The 21,021-nt window shown below is 46.3% G+C and overlaps 1 protein-coding gene across 1 annotated transcript in view; it reads right to left on the reverse strand.

Moving 5' to 3' along the window:
* The window catches only part of WDR11 (WD repeat domain 11), a 45,784-nt gene extending 25,158 nt beyond the window's left edge, over window positions 1-20,626 (reverse strand). The window contains exons 1-11 of the mRNA XM_054728852.1: window positions 20,467-20,626; window positions 19,409-19,520; window positions 18,634-18,787; window positions 17,503-17,676; window positions 15,539-15,725; window positions 12,800-12,965; window positions 12,288-12,402; window positions 11,053-11,248; window positions 10,683-10,786; window positions 7,653-7,829; window positions 6,764-6,848 (exon numbers count right to left, since the gene is read on the reverse strand). Coding sequence (XP_054584827.1) covers window positions 6,764-6,848; window positions 7,653-7,829; window positions 10,683-10,786; window positions 11,053-11,248; window positions 12,288-12,402; window positions 12,800-12,965; window positions 15,539-15,725; window positions 17,503-17,676; window positions 18,634-18,787; window positions 19,409-19,520; window positions 20,467-20,552 — 1,556 coding nt within the window. The 5' untranslated portion in view covers window positions 20,553-20,626. The remainder of the gene's footprint in view (window positions 1-6,763; window positions 6,849-7,652; window positions 7,830-10,682; window positions 10,787-11,052; window positions 11,249-12,287; window positions 12,403-12,799; window positions 12,966-15,538; window positions 15,726-17,502; window positions 17,677-18,633; window positions 18,788-19,408; window positions 19,521-20,466) is intronic.
* Between the last annotated feature and the right edge of the window lie 395 nt (window positions 20,627-21,021).

The following is a 21,021-nucleotide window of genomic DNA, read 5'->3' on the forward strand; positions in this document are numbered from 1 at the left end:
CAGGATTCAGACATAACAGAACGGGGGTGGCTGTTATTTGATTTTGATTCTAGCACCGGGCGTGCTGCCTTTGAGCCGATTCCAGCAGCAGCTGGTATATCCATCCCACACCTACTGATCAACTGCAGAGAAAGAAAATCAGGTGGGACCTCAGAGTAGATGAGACGAGGGGATTATTTCTCAAAAGAAAAGAATGACAACTCTTGCCAGACACAGCTGAACACCCCAGTGCTTGCTCGAAGGGTTAGAAACCATTGCTTAGGTTACACTGTGCACTGAGCTTCACCCACAATGGGAGAGCAGCAGCTCACTCTCCGACTCCATCCAGGCTTGTTCTATAGGATCCCTAACGACTGAGCAACGTAACCTTATTGGTGGGCGTCTGGGGTTCTGACCCCCTAAGGTTTCCAGATGGGCCTGCGGACCCCCACTGGCGATGGATGCCACCGTTTACTTCTAACTGCGGGTGCTGGGGGAGCACACACTTCCTGACAGGCCCTAAAGTTCTGGGATTATATAAAACGAACATCTGCAAATTTATTGGAAGACAAAACAGAGATCATTTTACTTTCCACAAATCACTCCATTTCCTCAAAACAACACTGAGCCAGTCAATGTTCTGATACCCATATAAACTACTGTTCTAATAATTTCTGATACTGAAAATAGTATTGGGCTATCTATATATATAAAAGCCTAAGTGACCTTTGCGACCGGTTGCCATGATGTGCACTGACCACCAGGGGGCAGACGCTCAATGCAGGAGCTGCCCCCTGGTGGTCAGTGTGCTCCCACAGCCAACCTCCCCCGGCCGACCCAGATCAGCCCCGATCGCGGGCCAGGCCGAGGAACCCCACCCATGCACGAATTCGTGCACCGGGCCTCCAGTATTATTATAAATCCAGTCTACTGGACAAAGACACAAGCTAATAATCTAAGAAAACCGACATGTATCCACTTTACCTACTTCCAGGAATCTTCCAACAGATCATGAGCCACACCTGTCTGTTTGCAGGCACAGAAGCTGCTCAATACCTACTTGCAAAGGTAACTGGTTAAAACACCATGGCTTTCAAAGACCACACAGAGGCAACTTGCAGCTGGGTGACCCTGGCCGTGAGCGTGCATGAGATTCAAGTGCTTCAGACCAAGTGGTTTTACACAACACATTCAGCACGGGGCGGAAAAACAACTTTCTAAAAGCTGGCCTTTAATTTGCATGTGAATATCCAGAGTGTACTGGGTTGATTTGTTAATAAGTTCGGCAGTTTTTATAACACGCTGTGAGATTTCCATAATGGCTTTTATAATTATGACTAGAGGCCCGGTGCACAAAATTCGTGCACTGGGGGTGGGGGTGGGGGGTGTGCCCCTCAGCCCAATCTGCACCCTCTTCAATCTGGGACCCCTCAGGGGATGTCCAACTTCCTGCAGTCGGACATCCCTCTCACAATCCGGAACCGCTGGCTCCTAACCACTCACCTGCCTGCCTGCGTGATTGTCCCTAACCCCACTGCCTGCCTGCCTGCTCGCTCCTACCTTGATCTCCTGCCAGCCTGATTGCCCCTACCTTGTCCTCCCCTATCAGCCTGATCACCCCAAACTGCCTGTGCCTTGGCCCCCAGTCTGGCCTCCCTCTGGAGGCACCACCCCCATAACCCCAATGCTGCTGCCACTGCAGCTGGTTATGGCTGCCTGAGCCTTGGCCTTTGTAGCCACTGCGGCTTTGTCTGGAAAGATGTCCGGAAGACAACCACTCTAATTAGCATATTATCCTTTTATTAGTATAGATTTGGGGACCATTAAAACCACGCAGAACTTGAAGAAAACACATGGCCCTGGTCAGTTTGGCTTAATGGAGAGAGCATCGGCCTGTGGACTGAAGATTCCAGGTTTGATTCTGATCAGGGGCACACATGCCTGGGTTTCGGGCTCAATCCCCAGTAGGGGGCCTGTGGGCGGCAGCTGATCAGTGATTCTTTTTTTTTTTTTTTTTAATATATTTTATTGATTTTTCACAGAGAGGAAGGGAGAGGGATAGAGAGCTAGAAACATCGATGAGAGAGAAACATCGACCAGCTGCTTCCTGCACACCCCCCACCGGGATATGTGCCAGCAACCAATGTACATGCCCTTAACCGGAATCGAACCTGGGACCTTCCAGTCCGAAGACCGACGCTCTATCCACTGAGCCAAACCGGTTTCGGCTGATCAGTGATTCTTATCATTGATGTTTCTATCTCTCTCTCCCTCTCCCTTTCTGACATTTTAAAAATATATATTTTTTAAAGAAAACACATGAGCTTCACTTTGGGCTTTGTCATCTTACAATATCCTTTGTGCAGTGTTTTAACTTCCCTCAACTTTCCTTTACCTACCTTTAAAGTGCAATCTATTTTGGGGAAGATGATCAGGAAAGTGATTCCAATGGGTAGAAGTTTTTTTTTGGAGGGGATGGGTCATGAAGATATTTAAAAATTGAGCATGGTAATGGTTGTACCACTCTGAATTTACTTTAAAAAAACAGTTCATTGTACACTTTAGGTGACATGTACAGTATATGGGTATTTCTCAACAAAGCTGTTCTTTTATTTCTTTTTAAATAAAGACCAGTCTTATAATCAATTGCAGATGTTTACAGAGGCCCCTCAAGATTTGCTCACCATGTCCCAAATCACGGCTGTGATTCCCAGTTGCCTCCAGTCCTGGTGGATCTGGATGGTGTGGTTTGCAAAGGAGAAGGTGGCAAGAGGCTTATGGAATTTCGGCAACCCCATTCCCCCGGTCTCCTCATAGGGCACCAGGGCCATTCCCACTGTGCCAGCTCTGCTCCCTTTAACCTGTTGGGCAAAAGAATCCTGCGTGCTCTGGCCAGAAAGTGCATTCTTTCTTAGGTGGCCCGGATGCTTTTTTTAAGGTCGTTTTATGGATTCAAAAGAATAAACAGAGATGTGGAAAGCTTTTGTCAAAATCCTTTTACATGGTTCTTCCAGTGTCATGGGAAATGAGATGTGGCTCTGAATTCATCCCAAAGTGTGTCTTTGGGCAAAAGCACCCAGAACGGCACAACTCCTGCAGAATGCCCCACACACTTTGCTGTCAGGACTCAGGGGGGCTTGAGGGTGAGCGAGGCGGCGGTGCCAGCACAGGACCTGGGAGAAGGTAGCGCTTTCTACACTGCCCAGGCCACGTGGACTACAGCAGTACCCGCCCAGGTGGGCAGGGTGTTTCTGCTGTTTTGTTTTGGTCTGGCCTCCACCCCGTCAGCCACAGACCTGTGCCTGCACTGAGACTGAATGCTTTGATGGCCCTACTTTTTGGTGGACAGTGGATGCACTCCCAGAGACTGGCAGTTAGACTCTGGTGGCTTCTGAGTCCCTTGTGGGGAGAGTCCGGCCCTAGGTCAAGAACAGACTCAGGCGTCCTCGGCCAGGAGGCCTCCTTGGGCTAGGGGCCGCCACAGTTTGAAGGCTGGCCATGACCCCAATCCTGGCAGGGGTCTCCTCTGGGGTGCTGGCAGGCCTGGGTTAGAGCTGCGGGAGGTTTAGAGGCTGGTCACGCCCCCGATCCTGGTGGGGGTCTTCTCTGGGGTGCTGGCAGGCCTAGGCTAATGGCCACCCTGGTTTAGAGACTGGTCACGCCCCCGATCCTGGTGGGGGTCTCCTCTGGGGTGCTGGCAGGCCTGGGCTCTGGCGCCGCAAAGGGAGAGGTTCCTGAATCTGCTTCCCACACACCTAGGCTAGGATACATCTTGTAGGAGGCGGCTTTAATGCCCGGGGTCGGTGACCAGGTCCTCCGGAGCCTCGCTTTCTAGGCTGCAGTCCCACGTCTCCCAGTGCCCCAGCCTCGGATGCGCCCATGCAGTTGCCCCCACCACCAGCCACCTCAGCGCAGGCCACAGCAGCTGAAGCCAGCCTCTTGGAAGCCAGGCCACCACACCCACCACCTCTAGTCGCTCTCTGCTGCTTGCTCTCTGTGCCCTGTCCACTGGGGTGGGGGAGTGCTCCCAGTCCAGAGGCCCTCCCTCCCTCTGCAGCCTGGCTTGGGAAGCTGGCCTCATGCTGGGGCTACTATGCCAGCATGCCCACTCGGCTACTATGGGTGCGACTCGGGCCCCCACGGAGGCCAACCTGGAGAACGTGGACCCCAGCTCTGCATCCGGCTGCTGCAGATGGCCTCGGTGGTCAACTACCACCTGCTCCTTCCACTGGCCCCATTGATCCCTCTCAGCACCAGCCATTTAGGCGAGGGTGGCGATTACCCAGGGACATCACCCCTGGAGCGGCTGGCCGTGCCCGGCCACGCCCCCCGGGTCGCGATGGGTCCCGGGACCCCCGGGAGGCTGCTGGCCGTGCCCGGCCACGCCCCCCCGGGTCGCGATGGGTCCCGGGACACCGCTGAGGCTGCTGGCCGTGCCCGGCCACGCCCCCCCGGCTCTCGATGGGTCCCGGGACCCCCCGGGAGGCTGCTGGCCGTGCCCGGCCACGCCCCCCGGGTCGCCATTGAACCCGGGACCCCGGGGAGGCTGCTGGCCGTGCCGGCCACCCCCCCCCGGGTCGCGATGGGTCCCGGGACCCCCGGGAGGCTGCTGGCCGTGCCCGGCCACGCCACCCGGGTCGCCATTGAACCCGGGACCCCCGGGAGGCTGCTGGCCGTGCCCGGCCACGCCCCCCCGGGTCGCGATGGGTCCCGGGACCTGCGGAGGCTGCTGGCCGTGCCGGCCACGCCCCCCGGGTCACCATTGAACCTTGGACCCCCGGGAGGCTGCTGGCCGTGCCCGGCCACGCCCCCCCCCGGTCGCGATGGGTCCCGGGACCCCCGGGAGGCTGCTAGCTGTGCATACCACGCCCCTCTAGGGTTGCCATCACTCACCAGGACCCCCGGAACTAAGAGGATTTGGCGCCGCCATCTTGGTTTTCTCAATGGCCAGTTAGGCCACCCGGAGTCCCGCCCCCAGCCTCTGGCAGGCCCAATCATGGGCATAGCGGAGGTGCGGTCAATTTGCATGTTTCTCTATTATAATTATGATACTATAATTGCATTAATTGAAGCACAGGACAGCAGGATGTTAGCATCTTCTTGGGTACCATCTCTGAATATAAAAGGTGAATTATCTTCAAAATGGCAATTAAGAGGGAGGATCCATATGAAATAGGGTGCAGGTCTGTGTATCCTTCACACCAGCCAGTGTGAGGAGTGTACCCTAGAGTTGTCTGGAATCCCAGGTAACAGTTTCAAAGCACTTTCAGTGTCACTCAGTAATAAGTATCACGATAGCAACTGTAAGTTATGGACTGACCGACATCTAGGACCCAACGGAGCCAGGAGAACAAATCTGACGTTAAGAAGTGAGCAGCTCACTGGGACTAGCTACTGCCTTCATTCAAAACGTCAGTGTTCAGAAAGAAGGAAAATGTGCTTGATTTTCCAGAAGCCTGGACCAGAGTCCTAACATGGATCCTGGCTCAGTCAAATTTTTACCTTACTGTCAAAACGTCTCCTGCTCACCCAGGTGCACACACCATCCATCCACAGGAGGCCTCCCTGATTCCATCCAACACCTCCCAGTGAACTGGGAAGGACAGGCCTCCTGCCTGGAACTGAGTGGCGGTTCAATGGAAGGAATGCCTGCCGAGTGTGAGGACCTAATCTGAGAGCAAGCGCTGGGCCAGTGGAGAGTCTGGCTGCTGGTGCTGCCACCGAGGAAAGGTGGAGGCTGTCAGAGAGCTGTGGGCAGGGAAGGAAGAGGAGCTGGGTGGAGGCCTGTCAGAGGAGCTGTGGGCAGCATGGACTCCTGAAGGGCTAACCTCTGCCCCTTCAGACACGGCGCTTACTCAGAACAGCGTGTTCTTTAAGGGTTCACTAAGAATTGTAACACAGGCAAAGGACCCACACTTATAATGTCAGAGGTCAGAAAATGGCCTTTCTCTATACTTTTGTTTTAATATCATCAACAATACTGGCAATTTAATGACTTTATATTATACAGTCCATCCTTGCTCGGGCATAAAAGGGAAACAGCCATACAATCAGCAAAGCAAGGCCATGAGAAGAGAGAAAGCTAGAGGCACGCACCCCTCTGTCACTTTGGCCCTCCCTCCCTTATGTCTGCGCACTCACAAAAAGATCACATCTCGAAATTTTACAATATTAGCGTTCGGTCCTGTTCTCATGGTGCTTAAACAAAAACATAAATGAGATTAATTATTAAAATGACCTTATTCAAATTTTCATCAACAGTCCTACTAAGGGATCTTTACAGAAATGAAAAACCAGCTGATAAACCTGAACAAGGAAACACAGTGATTTCCAGTAGGAAAACAGCCCGAGCCTCAGGAGAAACAATGAGTCACAGCGACAGACGTGCGGAGCGGCGCTCCCTGCACGTGCCCTTACAGAAGGCAGCCATCGGCGCTCATCCTCGCTGAGCGAGCCACTGGCTGACTTGACCACTGACGGTGCGAAGCTCTCAGGGGCGAGCACCCCGTGCAGAGCGCCTGGGTGTGATGTGGGTGAGAGCGCCCCGTGCAGAGCGCCTGGGTGTGATGTGGGTGAGAGCACCCCGTGCAGAGCGCCTGGGTGTGATGTGGGTGAGAGCACCCCGTGCAGAGCGCCTGGGTGTGATGTGGGTGAGAGCACCCCGTGCAGAGCGTCTGGGTGTGATGTGGGTGAGAGCGCCCCGTGCAGAGCGCCTGGGTGTGATGTGGGTGAGAGCGCCCCGTGCAGAGCGCCTGGGTGTGATGTGGTGACACAGGACGCTCACCTGACTTCACACGAGTGGACGCTCAGCTCCTTGTGCAGCAGCCCGCTGGTCAGGTGGTACACCAGGACGGAGCCGTTACCTGTACCTGCACACACAGGAGAGCATTTACCTAGCGGGAGTTCCAGATCTTTCCAACATGAGTCTTTTCTCAAGATTTCAATCATTTACAACATTTCTCTTTTATAAAAGGGACCAAAGCTATGTGATAAAAAAATTAAAATTCTGTCTTCCCTCCTATCAAAAATGGGCCTGATCTTGTGTGCTCTGAAATCTTACTGAACCTTAAAATTCAAATCACTTTCAGAAGATAGTAATGAAAAAATGGGGGGGAAAAATTGCCAAATAGCAATATTCAAATGAACCATTAGTACTCACATGTCAGCCATTAAGCTGACATACTAGCATAACTCAGACATACCAGCAACAAAATAAATGTGGTCAGGTTTTCATTTTAGAAAAAAACACACAAAAACACAAATCACATGTTCATAGACCTGGGGAGAAAGCCAGAGGCCAACAAATCACAGCTTTAAAAAAAACAATTTCACTTAGCCTCTTCCTCTTTCTTCTCAAAGATAAACAAGGATTTTCCAGTAACTAGCGAAGTTAAAAGTCTTATAAAACATGCATGATGAATTTAAGACAGACCGGTCCTTGCCCTGGCCGGTGTGGCTCAGTGGGTTGGGCATTATCCCCTGCACCAGAGGGTTGCAGGTTCAATTCCTGGTCAGGACACATGCCCGGGCTGCAGGCTCCATACCCATGCAGAGGCAGCGATCAATGTTTGCCTCTTAAAATCAATGTTTCTCTCTCTCTCCCTCTCTCTCTAAAAATCCATAAAAATGTCTTAATAAACAAACCAACACACAAAAACAGGTCCGATACTCACCAACAGCAAGCAATGGCTGATACATCTTGATGTTCTTTGTGGTCAACGGGGGACACATGCGGACAGTGAACGGCGGCGCGGGCAGTCCTGAAATCAGTCCCGTGAGCAGGAACTTGAGGTGCACTTCCTGCAGAGCGGAGCCTTTGGGATGCTCTTCCCCGGCAATTGCGCTTTGCCCTGATTGGTAACCAACAGCAACACATCAATTACAATGTATGCGATCTTCAGTGGAAACACTCTGGAGGCCCAGAGAGCACACCCAGGTCCAGAAGGTGAGCTGTGCACCGCGGGCTGAAGCAGGACGGCGGCCCTGCCCTTGGCTGTGGGCCTTGCCGTGCACTGCCTGGCGCCTCGAGGCAGATATTACACATAACCTGTAGGACTCTGAATATAATCTTTCGAAGCTATGAAGTTCTTTTAATAATAAGCTGTTTTAAAATCCGTCAGATACTCCAGGGCATGCTTCCAGAATGCAACCTGTCTCCTAAGAAACACTGTGTCAGCCAAAGCTGCTGGAATTAGGGCACCAAAGACAAACCAAGGGCACTCGGTTAGAGGGCAGTTTCTGTGGAGTGACTCTCAGTCGATGACTTGGTAAAAGGCATCCAGAATCAGTAATCACACACAACAGGTTCAAGAACTCACATGGGTTTCTAATAAGAAATCCTACAAAATGTAAGCTTTACAATTAAATCCATTATATGTTAATATATAAAATGTATATTACACATAACCTGTAACTGCCAAGAGCTAGGTATTAAATGGCATAACTTTCAGATATAACATTCACACTTAGGAAACCAAGTCTCAAACTAAAAAGATGACTCCAATAAAAACGAGTGTAACAAATATGAAGATACAACGTCAATACTGTCTACTAACAAGGGTAAACAAACTTTCTTCCTATAAACCACTACTGATGACTGGATTAAAATGTCAAAAATACTACAGTAAAGAATATGTGAGTGCACATATGAATACACACATACATATACTATTTAACACGTTAAGCGCCCAGCCTGTTTTGTCTTCCTGACCGAAAGTATAGTGTCAGTCACCGGTGACTGACAGGGCACTTACGTGTTAAGGGAAAAATGTAAATATTAGGAGTGTGTGCTAGGACTCTGAATATAATCTTTTGAAGCTATGAAGTTCTTTTAATAATAAGCTGTTTTAAAATCCGTAAGATATACAGAAAAAAAATGGCCATCAATTTAATGCAAATAAAGTGATCCCTTAGGATCAGTCCTACAATTAGTATCAGTCTTTGGTTACAAAAGACGGATCTAGAGGAATGGGAAGTTCACAGGCAACTACACGCTCACCACCCCCAGCATCGTGCAGCGGCTCCCGAGAACTGCCACACGTCTGTGCAAGCACCTTCCACACGTCTGTGCAAGCACCTTCCACACGTCTGTGCAAGCACCTTCCACAGCAGCAACACACCGGCAGGGCAGAGCAGGCCTTAATAAGCAGCAGCATTTACCCAAAAAATAGAAATCAGGCCTCTGTATTTAACTGAACTGCTTTCAATTATCATTAAGGACATAGCGAATTTCAAATTAAAAGTTTAATTAAAAGTTTTAATTAAAATGTTTTCAAGTAACAAAGATTTAATACTTTTAAATCAACTACACTGTCAAGAACTAGTGCACAATCTATATCCTTTTGTCTCTTGAACGTGTAATTTGTATCGCTTAGATACTTAAACAGCATAAAATCCCAATGTCTTTCATATTACCAATTAGTTCTGTGCATGTGTGTGTTCATAATTCTTTTCAATTTAATATTTTTATCAAGTGCAGACAAGGTCAATTAACTCAGAAAATTGTGTTACTGATAAAATGCATTTTGCAAAACGAGTATGTGTCCAAACTTCCTTCTATGGATTTATGCCTGGAAGGTAAGAGGAAGAATTTGAGATATAAAAGCATCACTGAGCAAAAGGACTTGACATCTTCAGGAGCCATGAGAAAGCCGAGGCTGGAGGGTCCGGTCCTGCTGAGGTCACAGTGGAGAGGCCAGGACTGGAGGCCTCGGCCAAGGAGCAGGCTCCAGACCCGGTGAACAGGCTCGAATTTGGCTCTCCCACTTACTGGTTGTGTGGTTCTAAGAAAGTTAAAATCTCTCGGAGTCTCAGTTACCACAAACATAAAATGGAAATAGCATCACCTACCTACAGAGCATTTAGCACAGCACTTAACCTAATGCTGAGCAACCAATAAATGTCATCTCCGATTAAAAAGATTAACAAGTGCCTAGCTGCTGTGGCTCAGTGGTTGAGCATCAACCTATGAACCAGGAAGTCAAGGTCCAATTTCCCATCAGGGCACATGCTCAGGTTGTGAGCTTGATCTCCCGTAGGGGGCGTGCAGGAGGCAGTGGATCAATGATTCTCTTATCATTGATGTTGCTATCCCTTCATCCCTCTCCCTTCCTCTCTGAAATCAATAAAAAAAAATACATAAAAAAGATTAATAAGGTAATGCACTTTTCTTGTATATCATCTATCAAGCATTTCAACAAAACAACCTACTAAATAATAGCGATTTTCAATTACATTATGAAAGAACAAATAATGATACAGAAAATCCTTTATAAACCACAGCTACAATTTTAAAAGAATTAGACATCAAAATTGCTTGGCATACAGTATTTATAATTTCTAGTTGTATAATATCTGAAATCACAAATCTTTATTCTTCGTTTAATTTATACTGGCCCTATGATAATGGAATAAGTTGGAAGCAATACTTTAGCCGCAAGTAAGCATTTGAAAGTAAGGCTCACCAGCATGTAAACAAGACAATGTGTGTCTCCAGTTAAAATAATCCCTCCACTCCTTCCCAGCTCGTTATTGCTCCTCCAGGCAATGTCACCGTGCGTCTGGGATGCACAGAACTCTGGCTCTCTACACTGCCGCTTTCTTAAGTATTAACTTCACCTTTATAACTGCAAATCCTGAGACTATTAACTTTGCCCCTTAGAAAGAATCCATAGCATGAAAGTCAGGGAACAACAAAAGCTCACCGATCATGTTATCCAGAGAGAGGTCGGGGAGTTGATTCTGCAGCACCCCCACCGGAGCCCCACAGAAAGACACTGGGGCGTACAGAGGCGACACACCAGGGCCACTGCAAGGACACCGTGATTAGCTGGTTCACATCCTTAAAATCTGCATCCCATGACAGCAACTAACCAACCGCTCATTTCAGATCATGGCATTCAACTTTTCTCACCCACAAGTGAAACATCTCTAGCAGGTTTACATAAAGTCTTAATTATCACTTTAAAATATTTTTAATATCTTTAAAAGTCCCTGATATTTTTATATGATTCTGGCAATTAAAAAAAAAAAAAGAAACAGAAAACAAAGGAACAGCCCTACTGATTGACTTACCTGTTCCGTGCACTTCGATTGCAAACGGCAGACTTCAGCTCCCATATCATGACCCGGCCGTCGCTCACCACGAGGGCCGCTGCGTTCTCATTGACGGGGCAGCACACCATGCTGAAGGGGCGGACGGTTTTCGTCACGCGGATGGCGTCGCACTGGCTGCGTAAGTCGTAGGTGAGCTCCTGGACGGGATCTGCATCTGAACACAGTGGTGCCTTCTTGTCAATGTCAGGAAGCAACCACATCACCATCACTCGTATTCCCTTTAATTCAAATTAAACCTCCACTAAGAAGGTTTCCAGTCCTTCACTAATGAAAAGTCTGTCAAGAATGGCTACTCTTTCAACAATTTCATCAGAATATATAGATAATGACCTTATTGATTGTCTACACCAAGTTTCATTTCCAAAATGACAATTATAATCAAGATAGCTTGTTTTTTGCCCTAGCTGGTTTGGCTCAGTGGATAGAGCGTTGGCCTGTAGACTGAAGGGACCCGAGTTCAATTCTGGTTAAGGGCACATGCCCAGGTTTCGGGCTCGATCCCCAGTAGGGGGCGTGCAGGAAGCAGCCAATCCATAATTCTCTCTCATCATTGAGGTTTCTATCTCCCTCTCCCTTCCTCTCTGAAATCAATAAAAAATATACTTTTTTAAAAAAATATACAGCTTGTTTTTTAATGTTTCTAAAACAAAGAAAAGGCTCTGAACGGTAATATATGATTACACCATGAACAGTGCACTACAGACCATCCTAATTTACATGTCTGTAATAAGCCTGCAAATACCTGTACTTTACAAAAGATGTTAACGTCACTTCGTGACTAGTACGTAGTACATGACTTCACAGAACAGAATTGTTCTTCTCCGGGTAAGACAGAGACTGACAGCAGAACGACCTGGAGCCTTGCTTCCCTGTCACTTTACAGGGAGATTCCTGAAGCAGAGGAAAGCTCAAGGGAGTCATAAACGTGCACACGAGGCTGGGCTTGTGCTAAAGAAAAAGTCATAAAACATCACAACTGCTTGGCCCCCGGAAGCCATGCAGGAGGACAGCCGGCTGCTCCTGTGGTGCGCAGGGGGCGCTGTCGCACCAGGAGGCGTTCTAGGCCTCACACTGTAACACATTCCGCCTTCTCAAGGCCAGGATTCTCGTTAACTCTAAGATCTGGCTGGTACTTGCTTTACAAAATAATTCTGAAAAAAAGTAATTAACGTTACTGTGAGATAGAAACTCACCTGGTTCCTCATTTGAAGTGGTGAAAATACTATTATAAGATCTTCGAACGCGTAAAGTTATGCAACCATTCTCATGTAGGCAAAATAAACCATCTCGTTGAAAGCAGGGTATCACCTTTAAACAGATGATTCATTTATTTTTTAAAACAAAATAAAGAGCATATACTATGGAATTCATAAGTTCATATGTAGAGAATATAGGCTAAAAGAAAAAAAAAAAACAAACACAAAAATATACTACATAGTCCCAAGTTTTAAAACTAAATGAACATTTAAAAAATCCATTTATAATCGTAAAAAATTTGTCTTTATCCATGTAACTTAAATAGTTCAGTAAATATCTCCAGATCAGTCAGAAGAATTTCTAGGATACATCAAGTCAATCGAAAGTGTAAAAAAGTAAGAAATGTACAATAACACTGTTAATTTTTAATAAACAGAAAAGAGCGAGTCCATGGTTATACTCTGCCCCATAACCGACTTCCGGGGAGGCAAAGATCAGCTGCCGATACCTGCAGAAACGGGACGCCCGTGCGCTCTATCGCAATCACGCCCACTGTCTGGTTCACCTCGAGGTCCAGGATTAGAATCTCGCGGGGATAGAGCAACAACATGTGGTTCCTTTTGGAAGGCAGATAGGCCAGCTGCAGGCAGTCGTTGAGGGTTATGAACTCAGCACTAAAAAAATCAAAGAAATGAGTCAAAGATTTATTCATATCAGGCAAAGCTAATAAAGAATTGCATTTTGTACTTTCCACATAAAACTGTCAATGAGAGACCTAGCCGGTTTGGCTCAGTGGATAGAGCGTCAGCCTGTGGACTGAAGGGTCCCAGGTTCAATCCCAGTCAAGGGCACATGCTCAGGTTGTGGGCTCCATCCCCAGTAGGGGGCGTGCAGGAGGCAACCAATCAATGGTTCTCTCTCATCATTGATGTTTCTATCTCTCTCTCCCTCTCCCTTCCTCTCTGAAATTAATACAAATATATTTTTAAAAAAAAACTGTCAATGAGAATGTACAACTGTTTATGAAATGACCAACAGAGGCGAGTACCTAAAACTTAAACCTCCACTACCTGCCAAAACCCAAATTATGACAATAATATTGTATAGGCTGAGTGAGATGTGTTTCTAAATATTTAAAAATATAGAGTAGTAAGAGTAAGTCTATGATATAAGATGACAGGTTAAGTCTATGATATACTAGGCATTCATAGGATAGTAAAGTTTCATTTTTACTTGCAATTAGAAGTACTAACAGATGCTGAAATCAAGACTCAGGATAAAACAAAATGTTTAGAGTAACGAGGGACACTAGACCAGGAGTCCGCGGACTGTGTTTGGCCCTGGGCAAGTCACTTCCTCTACTCTGTCTTCATTTCCTTCTTAAAGAAAATATATTTATTGATTTCAGAGAGGAAGGGAGAGGGAGAGACAGAAACATCAATGATGAGACAGAATCACTGATAGGCTGCCTCCTGCACACCCCTTACCGGGGATTGAGCCCACAACCTGGGCACAGGCCCCAACCAGGAATCAAACCTCAACCTCCTGGCTCATCGGTCAACACTCAACCACTGAGCCACACCAGCCGGGATTCTTTTCCTTTTAAGCTGCCTGAAATCTTTTTTGAAACAAAGTAGGGCAATGTACTCATTTATCATAGCATTTTCTTCTGTGTAAATAAAATATACACAACTCCATGAGGATTGTAAAAGATTGTTAGAGTCTCAAAAAAGCATTTTAGTAATCTGTGATTATTGCTTATACTTAATCATAACCTTTTTATAATAAATATATTTCAATAGGAATAGGCATACAGTTATATTCTATTTTCTACATAATAATACTATTAAAAGGTTTTGAAATTTAAAATAAAGTTAGAGAACTAGAGAGAGGAATGTGGACTGCATTAAACTCCTGGCTCTGCCATTTCCTGTTTGGGTGAGTTGAGTAACACTTAAAACAATGTGCGACACAATTTCCTCATTTATAACATGGGACCAGTACTACTGCCCAGGATTGTAGCAAGATTAAAATATAATAATGTATGTGAAAACCCAAAGCACTTCTATTTGAAGGTATTCATAATTCATTTCCCCTAAACTCAAGGTGAACATGATTCATATGAGAAAAAATGTAATACATATAAATCATAACTTATAAAACTACTCAGGCCACAAAATAATTATTTCTTTATGAGACAGAATCAATGAAAAATAAATATAAAGTTCTCATGAGCTATTTAAGGAGCTATCTTAAATTATTTTGGCACAGAGTGGGGGGTAAATTAGTGAACTTAACCAGCCTGTAGCTTAATATATAAAAATGATATTTACATATAAATTAAAAATGTATTTGTAGAGCAATTTGTATTTTACCATATATTTTTCAGGTAATTACCACAAAGTCTAGATAGAATAATCTTAGCATATTAAAAGTAAAGGCTCTTTTAAAATAAATGCCAAAAAAACTGCCAAGGCAATAAAAATAAAAGTATAATCATGGCTCTAGGAAGAAAACAGAAATCTACTTCTAATGCATAAAACTAGTTACGTATAATGAAATCTTATTCAGTGCAGTTTCTGATATGAACAATAATAGCTAGGATTTACCAAGTGAATGCTCATGAAGGATCAGCCACTGTGTTAAGTACTTAAGTTTCTGCATATTAACCCTCACAGCATCCCTGGGAAATCCCTAGGACACGAGGTTAGAGATTGGGAGAGTGAAATCTGAGCAAGATGGAAGAATTTTCTGAGTCAGATAGCTACCATTTCCTCTAGAATCCTGGCCCTTAACCAGTCTGAGAAACATCTTTACGTGCATAAGAAAAATACCCATATTTTACAGCTCAAGGAATTGCACAGCATTTAAGTCAGGAAAATTTATTTAAAATAAAAGCCAGATTTTGTCCTCAAATTTCAAATATATTCAATAGCCACAATGTTAGAATGTTCATTCAATATCTCAAAAGTAAATATCAGAAGTCAAAAATGTTAATCAGTAAAAAGTCAGCGGGGGTCGGGGGGTGTTTGGCACAATGAGTGGAAACAAAGGAGCCACGTTAAATGCTGAGTCTCCTCTAAGGGGAGGAGACAAAAAGAACATTTTTCCTCTTATAAATTCAAAAGTGGAAAGGAGAAAGGGTGAGATGAAGAAAATCAATCACAGTACAAGTTCAAAACTGAATTTTTCAAGAACAGACGATAAACAGATGAATGTTGTTGTCAGCTTCACACCTTTAACTTACCTAGGTTTCTCCTGCGTGATTAAGATTTTGACTTTATTAAGTGCCTTCTTAGCCCCCGTGGCGGCAGCCAGCTTGCTGTGAGCTGGGCTAGAGTGGGGGCTGGATATGTAGACTTTTTTCCCAGGGCCTGAGGGAGGCTTGGATGGGGAGAAGTCTGAGATGAACACAATACCCTCGCTGGTGAGTACTGTATGGAGAGAAGCAAACCCGATTCAAGTTTAATCAAGTTTAGCCTAGTTTTCTCCAACATGATTCTGAGAGCAAGGTAACGATAATTTTAACAATACAGAACTGGCAGTGTTTGCAGTCATAGCGTAACGGGAATGTTCTCCAAGTTGAAGTGAAACAGGTGGCCCGTTATGATTCATCTGAGGCCTCCAAGCTCAGCATTCTAAATTAATGTTTTATATTAAAAAGATACCAGAGCCCTAGCTATTTTGGTTCAGTGGATAGAGCATCGGCCTGTGGACTGAAAGGTCCTGACTTCGATTCCGGTCAAGGGCACATGCCTGAGTTGCGGGCTCAATCCCTAGTAGGGGGCATGCAGGAGGCAGCCAGTCAATGATTCTCTCATCATTGATGTTTCTATCACTCTCTCTCTCTCTCTCTCTCCCCTTCCTCTCTGAAATCAATAAAAATATATTTTAAAAAACAGATACCAGAAGGTTCCTGGCAGAAAAAAACAAATGTTTGTTCTTTCAAATAATTCAGTGCATGGACTTCCATTAAAAACCTTCCCTTGTTATATCCTATAACTGCAACATCTAAATACTTTTCTGAATATAAAATCACAAAAATCCCATATATACAGGGTGTCCCCCAAAAACTTATACACACAATGTAGGTTCTATTACATTTTGAAAATAAAATGTATTTTAATAAACACTGCCTTTATTCAAAGTGTGTACACACTTTTTGGGGACACCCTGTATATATGAGGCCCTGCCTATCACACTTAGCTAGGTTCAAATATTTGACTTGATGATATAAATTTATGATTATCATGAACTACTCAGTCTAAATATATGTCTTTTTCTTCTTGATCCTCAGATGGAATCTTAGGATGTCTAGAGTTCTTTTTCTCTGTGGATCTCGAGTAAAGGTAGAATACCAACAGGGGCCTACATCCAACACAGCTGGCCCACTCTCCACCCCCTTCTCCTTTGTTCCCTTTATCCTGTTTCACTCTGTTATACCACCTACAACCTCTTAATACACTAGACGTTACTAACTCATTATGCTCTGAGGTTAGACCTGACTCCCTCTCACTAGAATGCAAATTTGATGAGGGCGGGAGTCCTTGCCTTGTCTCACAGATATATTCTAGGCCCCAGAACATGCCTCCCATATAGTAAAAGCTCAAGAAACATCTGTTGGATAATTGAATAAAAATGTTTTCTAAATAATTCAGTCATAAAAATATCTTGTCTAAAAACAAAACCTAATTTATCCTGTTTTACTTTGCACGTTGGTAAAAGCAACTTCTGCAGGAAAAAACTCCCTTGGGCTTCCTCTGTTCCCTGCATGCATCTGGTTATGGCACCGGTTAGAACAATGTTTTTTAAAAAAGGAAGGACTGAATTTGGCCAGATTAAATGAAACCCTTAACTCAGATTCTTTAAATGTTCCAGAAAAAACAAGTTTAATTAAATTTGAGTTAGAACAGCACAGCGACTCTCTCTCTGGCTAATCTAATTCTATTCACAAATTCAACAAGTGGAGTCCAGCTGCTGAATCCAACGTCTAAGTATCAAAACACCTGCCAACGCTGTGGGTTAAGACAGCGCCTGCGTCAGCAGCGGCAGGTTACGACTCACGTCTGTAGGAGGAGCTCGGAGGGGTGTCTGCCCCGCTGCTCAGCTGCTTGGACAGTGTGGGGGCAGAGCGTATGTGACTTATGTACACAGTGTGACTATATTATAAACACCTCAACTCGTTATTTTCCACAGGAAACCATCACTCACAAGTTAAATGGGAGGAATCAAAAGGGTCGAAAGAAAAGGAAAGGATGTTGTCTGCGTAGCTCTTCTTCCAGAGCTTGGTGCCGGTGTCCGCGTTCCAGAGCACAATGTAGTTTGGCGGGTGGATGGCGAGCAGCAAGTCTCGGGAGGCATCTTGGCTCCATAACCACTGAACGTCTGAAAGACCAGACCAGGGCAGAGCTCAGTGATCACCCACCTCAAAATACTGACTGTCCTTGATATTTAGTAGCGTGGTGTTTTTTTACAGAATCCTTAAACTCTTAACTACCCTCCCACTCAGGGTTGCATATATGTGTCTATGTGTCAAGATTGCAGAGGAAAGTTAATTTTATATAAAAATTACATGTGTGGACATTGGCATCTCAAGGTCAAAATTGGCAAGTAATCTGAAATATTACTTCAAAGAAAACACAAGGCTATTTGCAGAAATCAATACTTAAAACTTTATGTCAAAGACTGTCCCGGGCATGATCTCTGGTGCCAGGCTTTCCTAGTGTTTTTGTGGAATTACTTTATGGGGCTTTGCAGTTTCACGTTTTTTCACAACAACAAACCGGATAAAGATCTAGCTCAGTACCTAATACATAGGAAGTACTCAATAAATATTTTTTAAACCGTCATTTTAAAAAATTCACTCATTCAAAACAGCCCATCAGTCAGACTTGAGTTCATAGAATACTCTTACTGGTTTTAAGACAACAAATAAACAAGCAAACAAATTATCTATATAAAAATGAAAATAAAATTTTGATCATCTCTATTAATGGAAAGTAAGCACCGAGGGCTAATATAAAATAGCAGTTTGGCCAAGTTTACTTATCCTATAGCTTAATTTACAAGATTGTTTATCGCAGCTTAGTTTTTCTCATCAAGCTTGACTGAGGCAGATGTTAAAATTAATGCATTTTACCAAAACTCAAATCAGCCGAGATTTGAGGAAATATGCCAAGAAGTATATTAATAAGGATAAAAAAGAACAACTAGATTCAGATCCGGAGACCAGGCTAAACACAATCAAGAGCTAAGTGGCAAGTGATGAGATTAAATGAACGGGGGGAAACACTCTAAGAGAAAGTGCATGAATGCAACGAGCAGAGCGCAGCCTTCCCTCACCCTGGATGGGCTTGGCATGCTCCTGGATCTCACACTGAGCCACTCCGGCTGCTACATCCCAAACGATGATTTTCCCACTGGCGTCAGCAGAAGCGAGGCGCAAGGAGTACGGTGAGCCAATGTGATGGTGGTAGTTCTCTCTGGCCCACTTAACCTGGCAGCAAGAAGAAGGCGGGTCAAGCAAACACTTGTGCTGGATGAAGTTAAACGTGTGTATCCCGTCCTTTAGCCGTGTGCACACTGCTTCCCTGGGTGTATATTCGTCCTCTTTCCCGCCCTGCTCCTCCCCAGATTTGTTATGTGCCTACCTCCAGTTTACAGGGCCCTGAAATGCAGACTTCCGTGATCCTCCAGATCCCTACCACTAGGTAATATGTAGCCCCTTTGTCTCCCCACAGTGCATTATGCACGTCTCACTCATCACACTGTATTTGTGTTTTCCTTCTTCCTCGCTAGACAATGAATTGTTTGAAGGCTTTCACCTCTCTCTCCTTGGTACATGCTAAGTGCTCAAAACTAATAATGAATGAGTGGTCCAGCAAATGACAGCACTGGTGTTTTCCATCAGCTTTAAAACGACCTAAGAACCAGCATTTCATAGCTCATCCTGGAATGACATTAAGTCATATGCATGGAATTATTAGGTTAATCCCAAATAGATTATTATAGTTCAAAGCTGTCCAACATTTATACGTATGACTTAATGAGAGTGTAGCGATATTTAACACTTTAGAACAGAAAACAGGTTACAGGGCCAAAGTGGAATCGGACTTACCTTGACAACATCAGCTTTATGCTTTTCTAAAACTTGAAGGGTTTGGGCAGTGCTGGAATCGATCACCACCACAAGGGAATGACAACCATACGCAATTAAACCTTGCCAGCCCCTAACAAAACAGTAAGGTGGAAATTTAGGTGAAGCAAAGCAAGAGGCGTCCTAAATAAACGACATATAACTAATAGGTATTAATTACCATTAGTAACGTTATTATTTAAGCCCAAAGGTCAGCCTTTTACATGATCTCATCTACATAACATGTTTGCCTGAGCGCAACAAATGCTTGCTGGAATTCGTGTTTCATTTGGGTAAAAAGGCTCTAGGAGATGGGCACACAGAGCCGTGCGGAAGAATAAAGCAGCTCCTGTCCTCTGTCCTGGAGACCCTGCTCCTCTTCTTCCTCCACTTGGAATCCTCAGCATCCGCCAAGCGCCTGGGGCCCGGTGGCGTGAGGTCTGCGATCGGTCCCGGTCCTTCCCACCAGGTAACAAGACAAACGGCGGACGGGAGGCGGCAGCCCTCTGGCCAAAGTCCCCAGCAACCTCCGCCACAGAAGCCCGCTGTCCACTAGTCTAACTGTCCCCTGCGGGAGCCGCCGCGCGTTTAGTCACAGGTGACGGGGAAGTGAGGGGCAGGTGCGAGAACAGGTGCCTGGCCCGGGGTGGCGCTTGGCGGGATGAATCAAGGTCAGGGGCAGGGACAAGAGTGAAGGGAAGGGCGGACTTGGGGGAGAGAGGTGGGCAGGTCAGCGGAGGGAGACACCTGGGGGCGGGAGGGGGGGCAGAGGAAAATGGGGTGTTTCCGGCAGGTGTGGGGACAGAGAAACAAAGATGCGAGGAAGGACGGGGCAAATATATGTGCCCACGGCAAGTGCCCACACGAGGCATTTACTACTTTCAGAGCAACAACAATCCAGCGGCGGAAGAGAAAATCTCCATGATGGGAGGGCGGCACCCCTTCCAGGCGAGGCCAAAGGAATCGGGGTGACACCTCGGGCTTCCCCTTCCCTCAAACTCCTGGCCGAAACCGGCGGCCTGGGGGCCCGGTGCCCTCACCAGTCCACCGCCGCCTTGTTGTGGGCGTTGAGGGCCCCGGTGAGGGTGCGGGCCGACACCTTGAAATTCACCGTGAGCGGCAACATCGCTGCTGCAGACTTGACGCTCGGGCCGACCGGCAACCCGGAAGCGGGGGCCTCTGCATTTCCGCTCCCAACACAGTCCGGGCGGCTCCGTGGGCGTCGCCACTTGGTTCCGCAGGATCCAAGGTTCCACCGCCCCTGGATATCCCTGACCTTGTTCCGCCACTCCCGGTTCCGCCTCCTTCAGGTTCCTCCTCCAATGAGGGTTCCGCCACTCCCGGTTCCGCCTCCTTCAGGTTCCTCCTCCAATGAGGGTTCCGCCACTCCCGATTCCGCCTCCTTCAGGTTCCGCCTCCTTCGGGTTCCGCCTCCTTCGGGTTCCGCCTCCTTCGGGTTCCGCCTCCTTCGGGTTCCGCCTCCTTCAGGTTCCGCCTCCTTCGGGTTCCGCCTCCTTCAGGTTCCGCAGCCCTGAGGGTCCTGCAGCTGGCTTAGGCCTGGGATGCGCCTGGGAAGAAGAGTGCTCCGCCCAAGT

The sequence above is a fragment of the Eptesicus fuscus genome, chromosome 17 (genome assembly GCF_027574615.1).
Source record: "Eptesicus fuscus isolate TK198812 chromosome 17, DD_ASM_mEF_20220401, whole genome shotgun sequence".
NCBI classification, from domain to species: domain Eukaryota; kingdom Metazoa; phylum Chordata; class Mammalia; order Chiroptera; family Vespertilionidae; genus Eptesicus; species Eptesicus fuscus.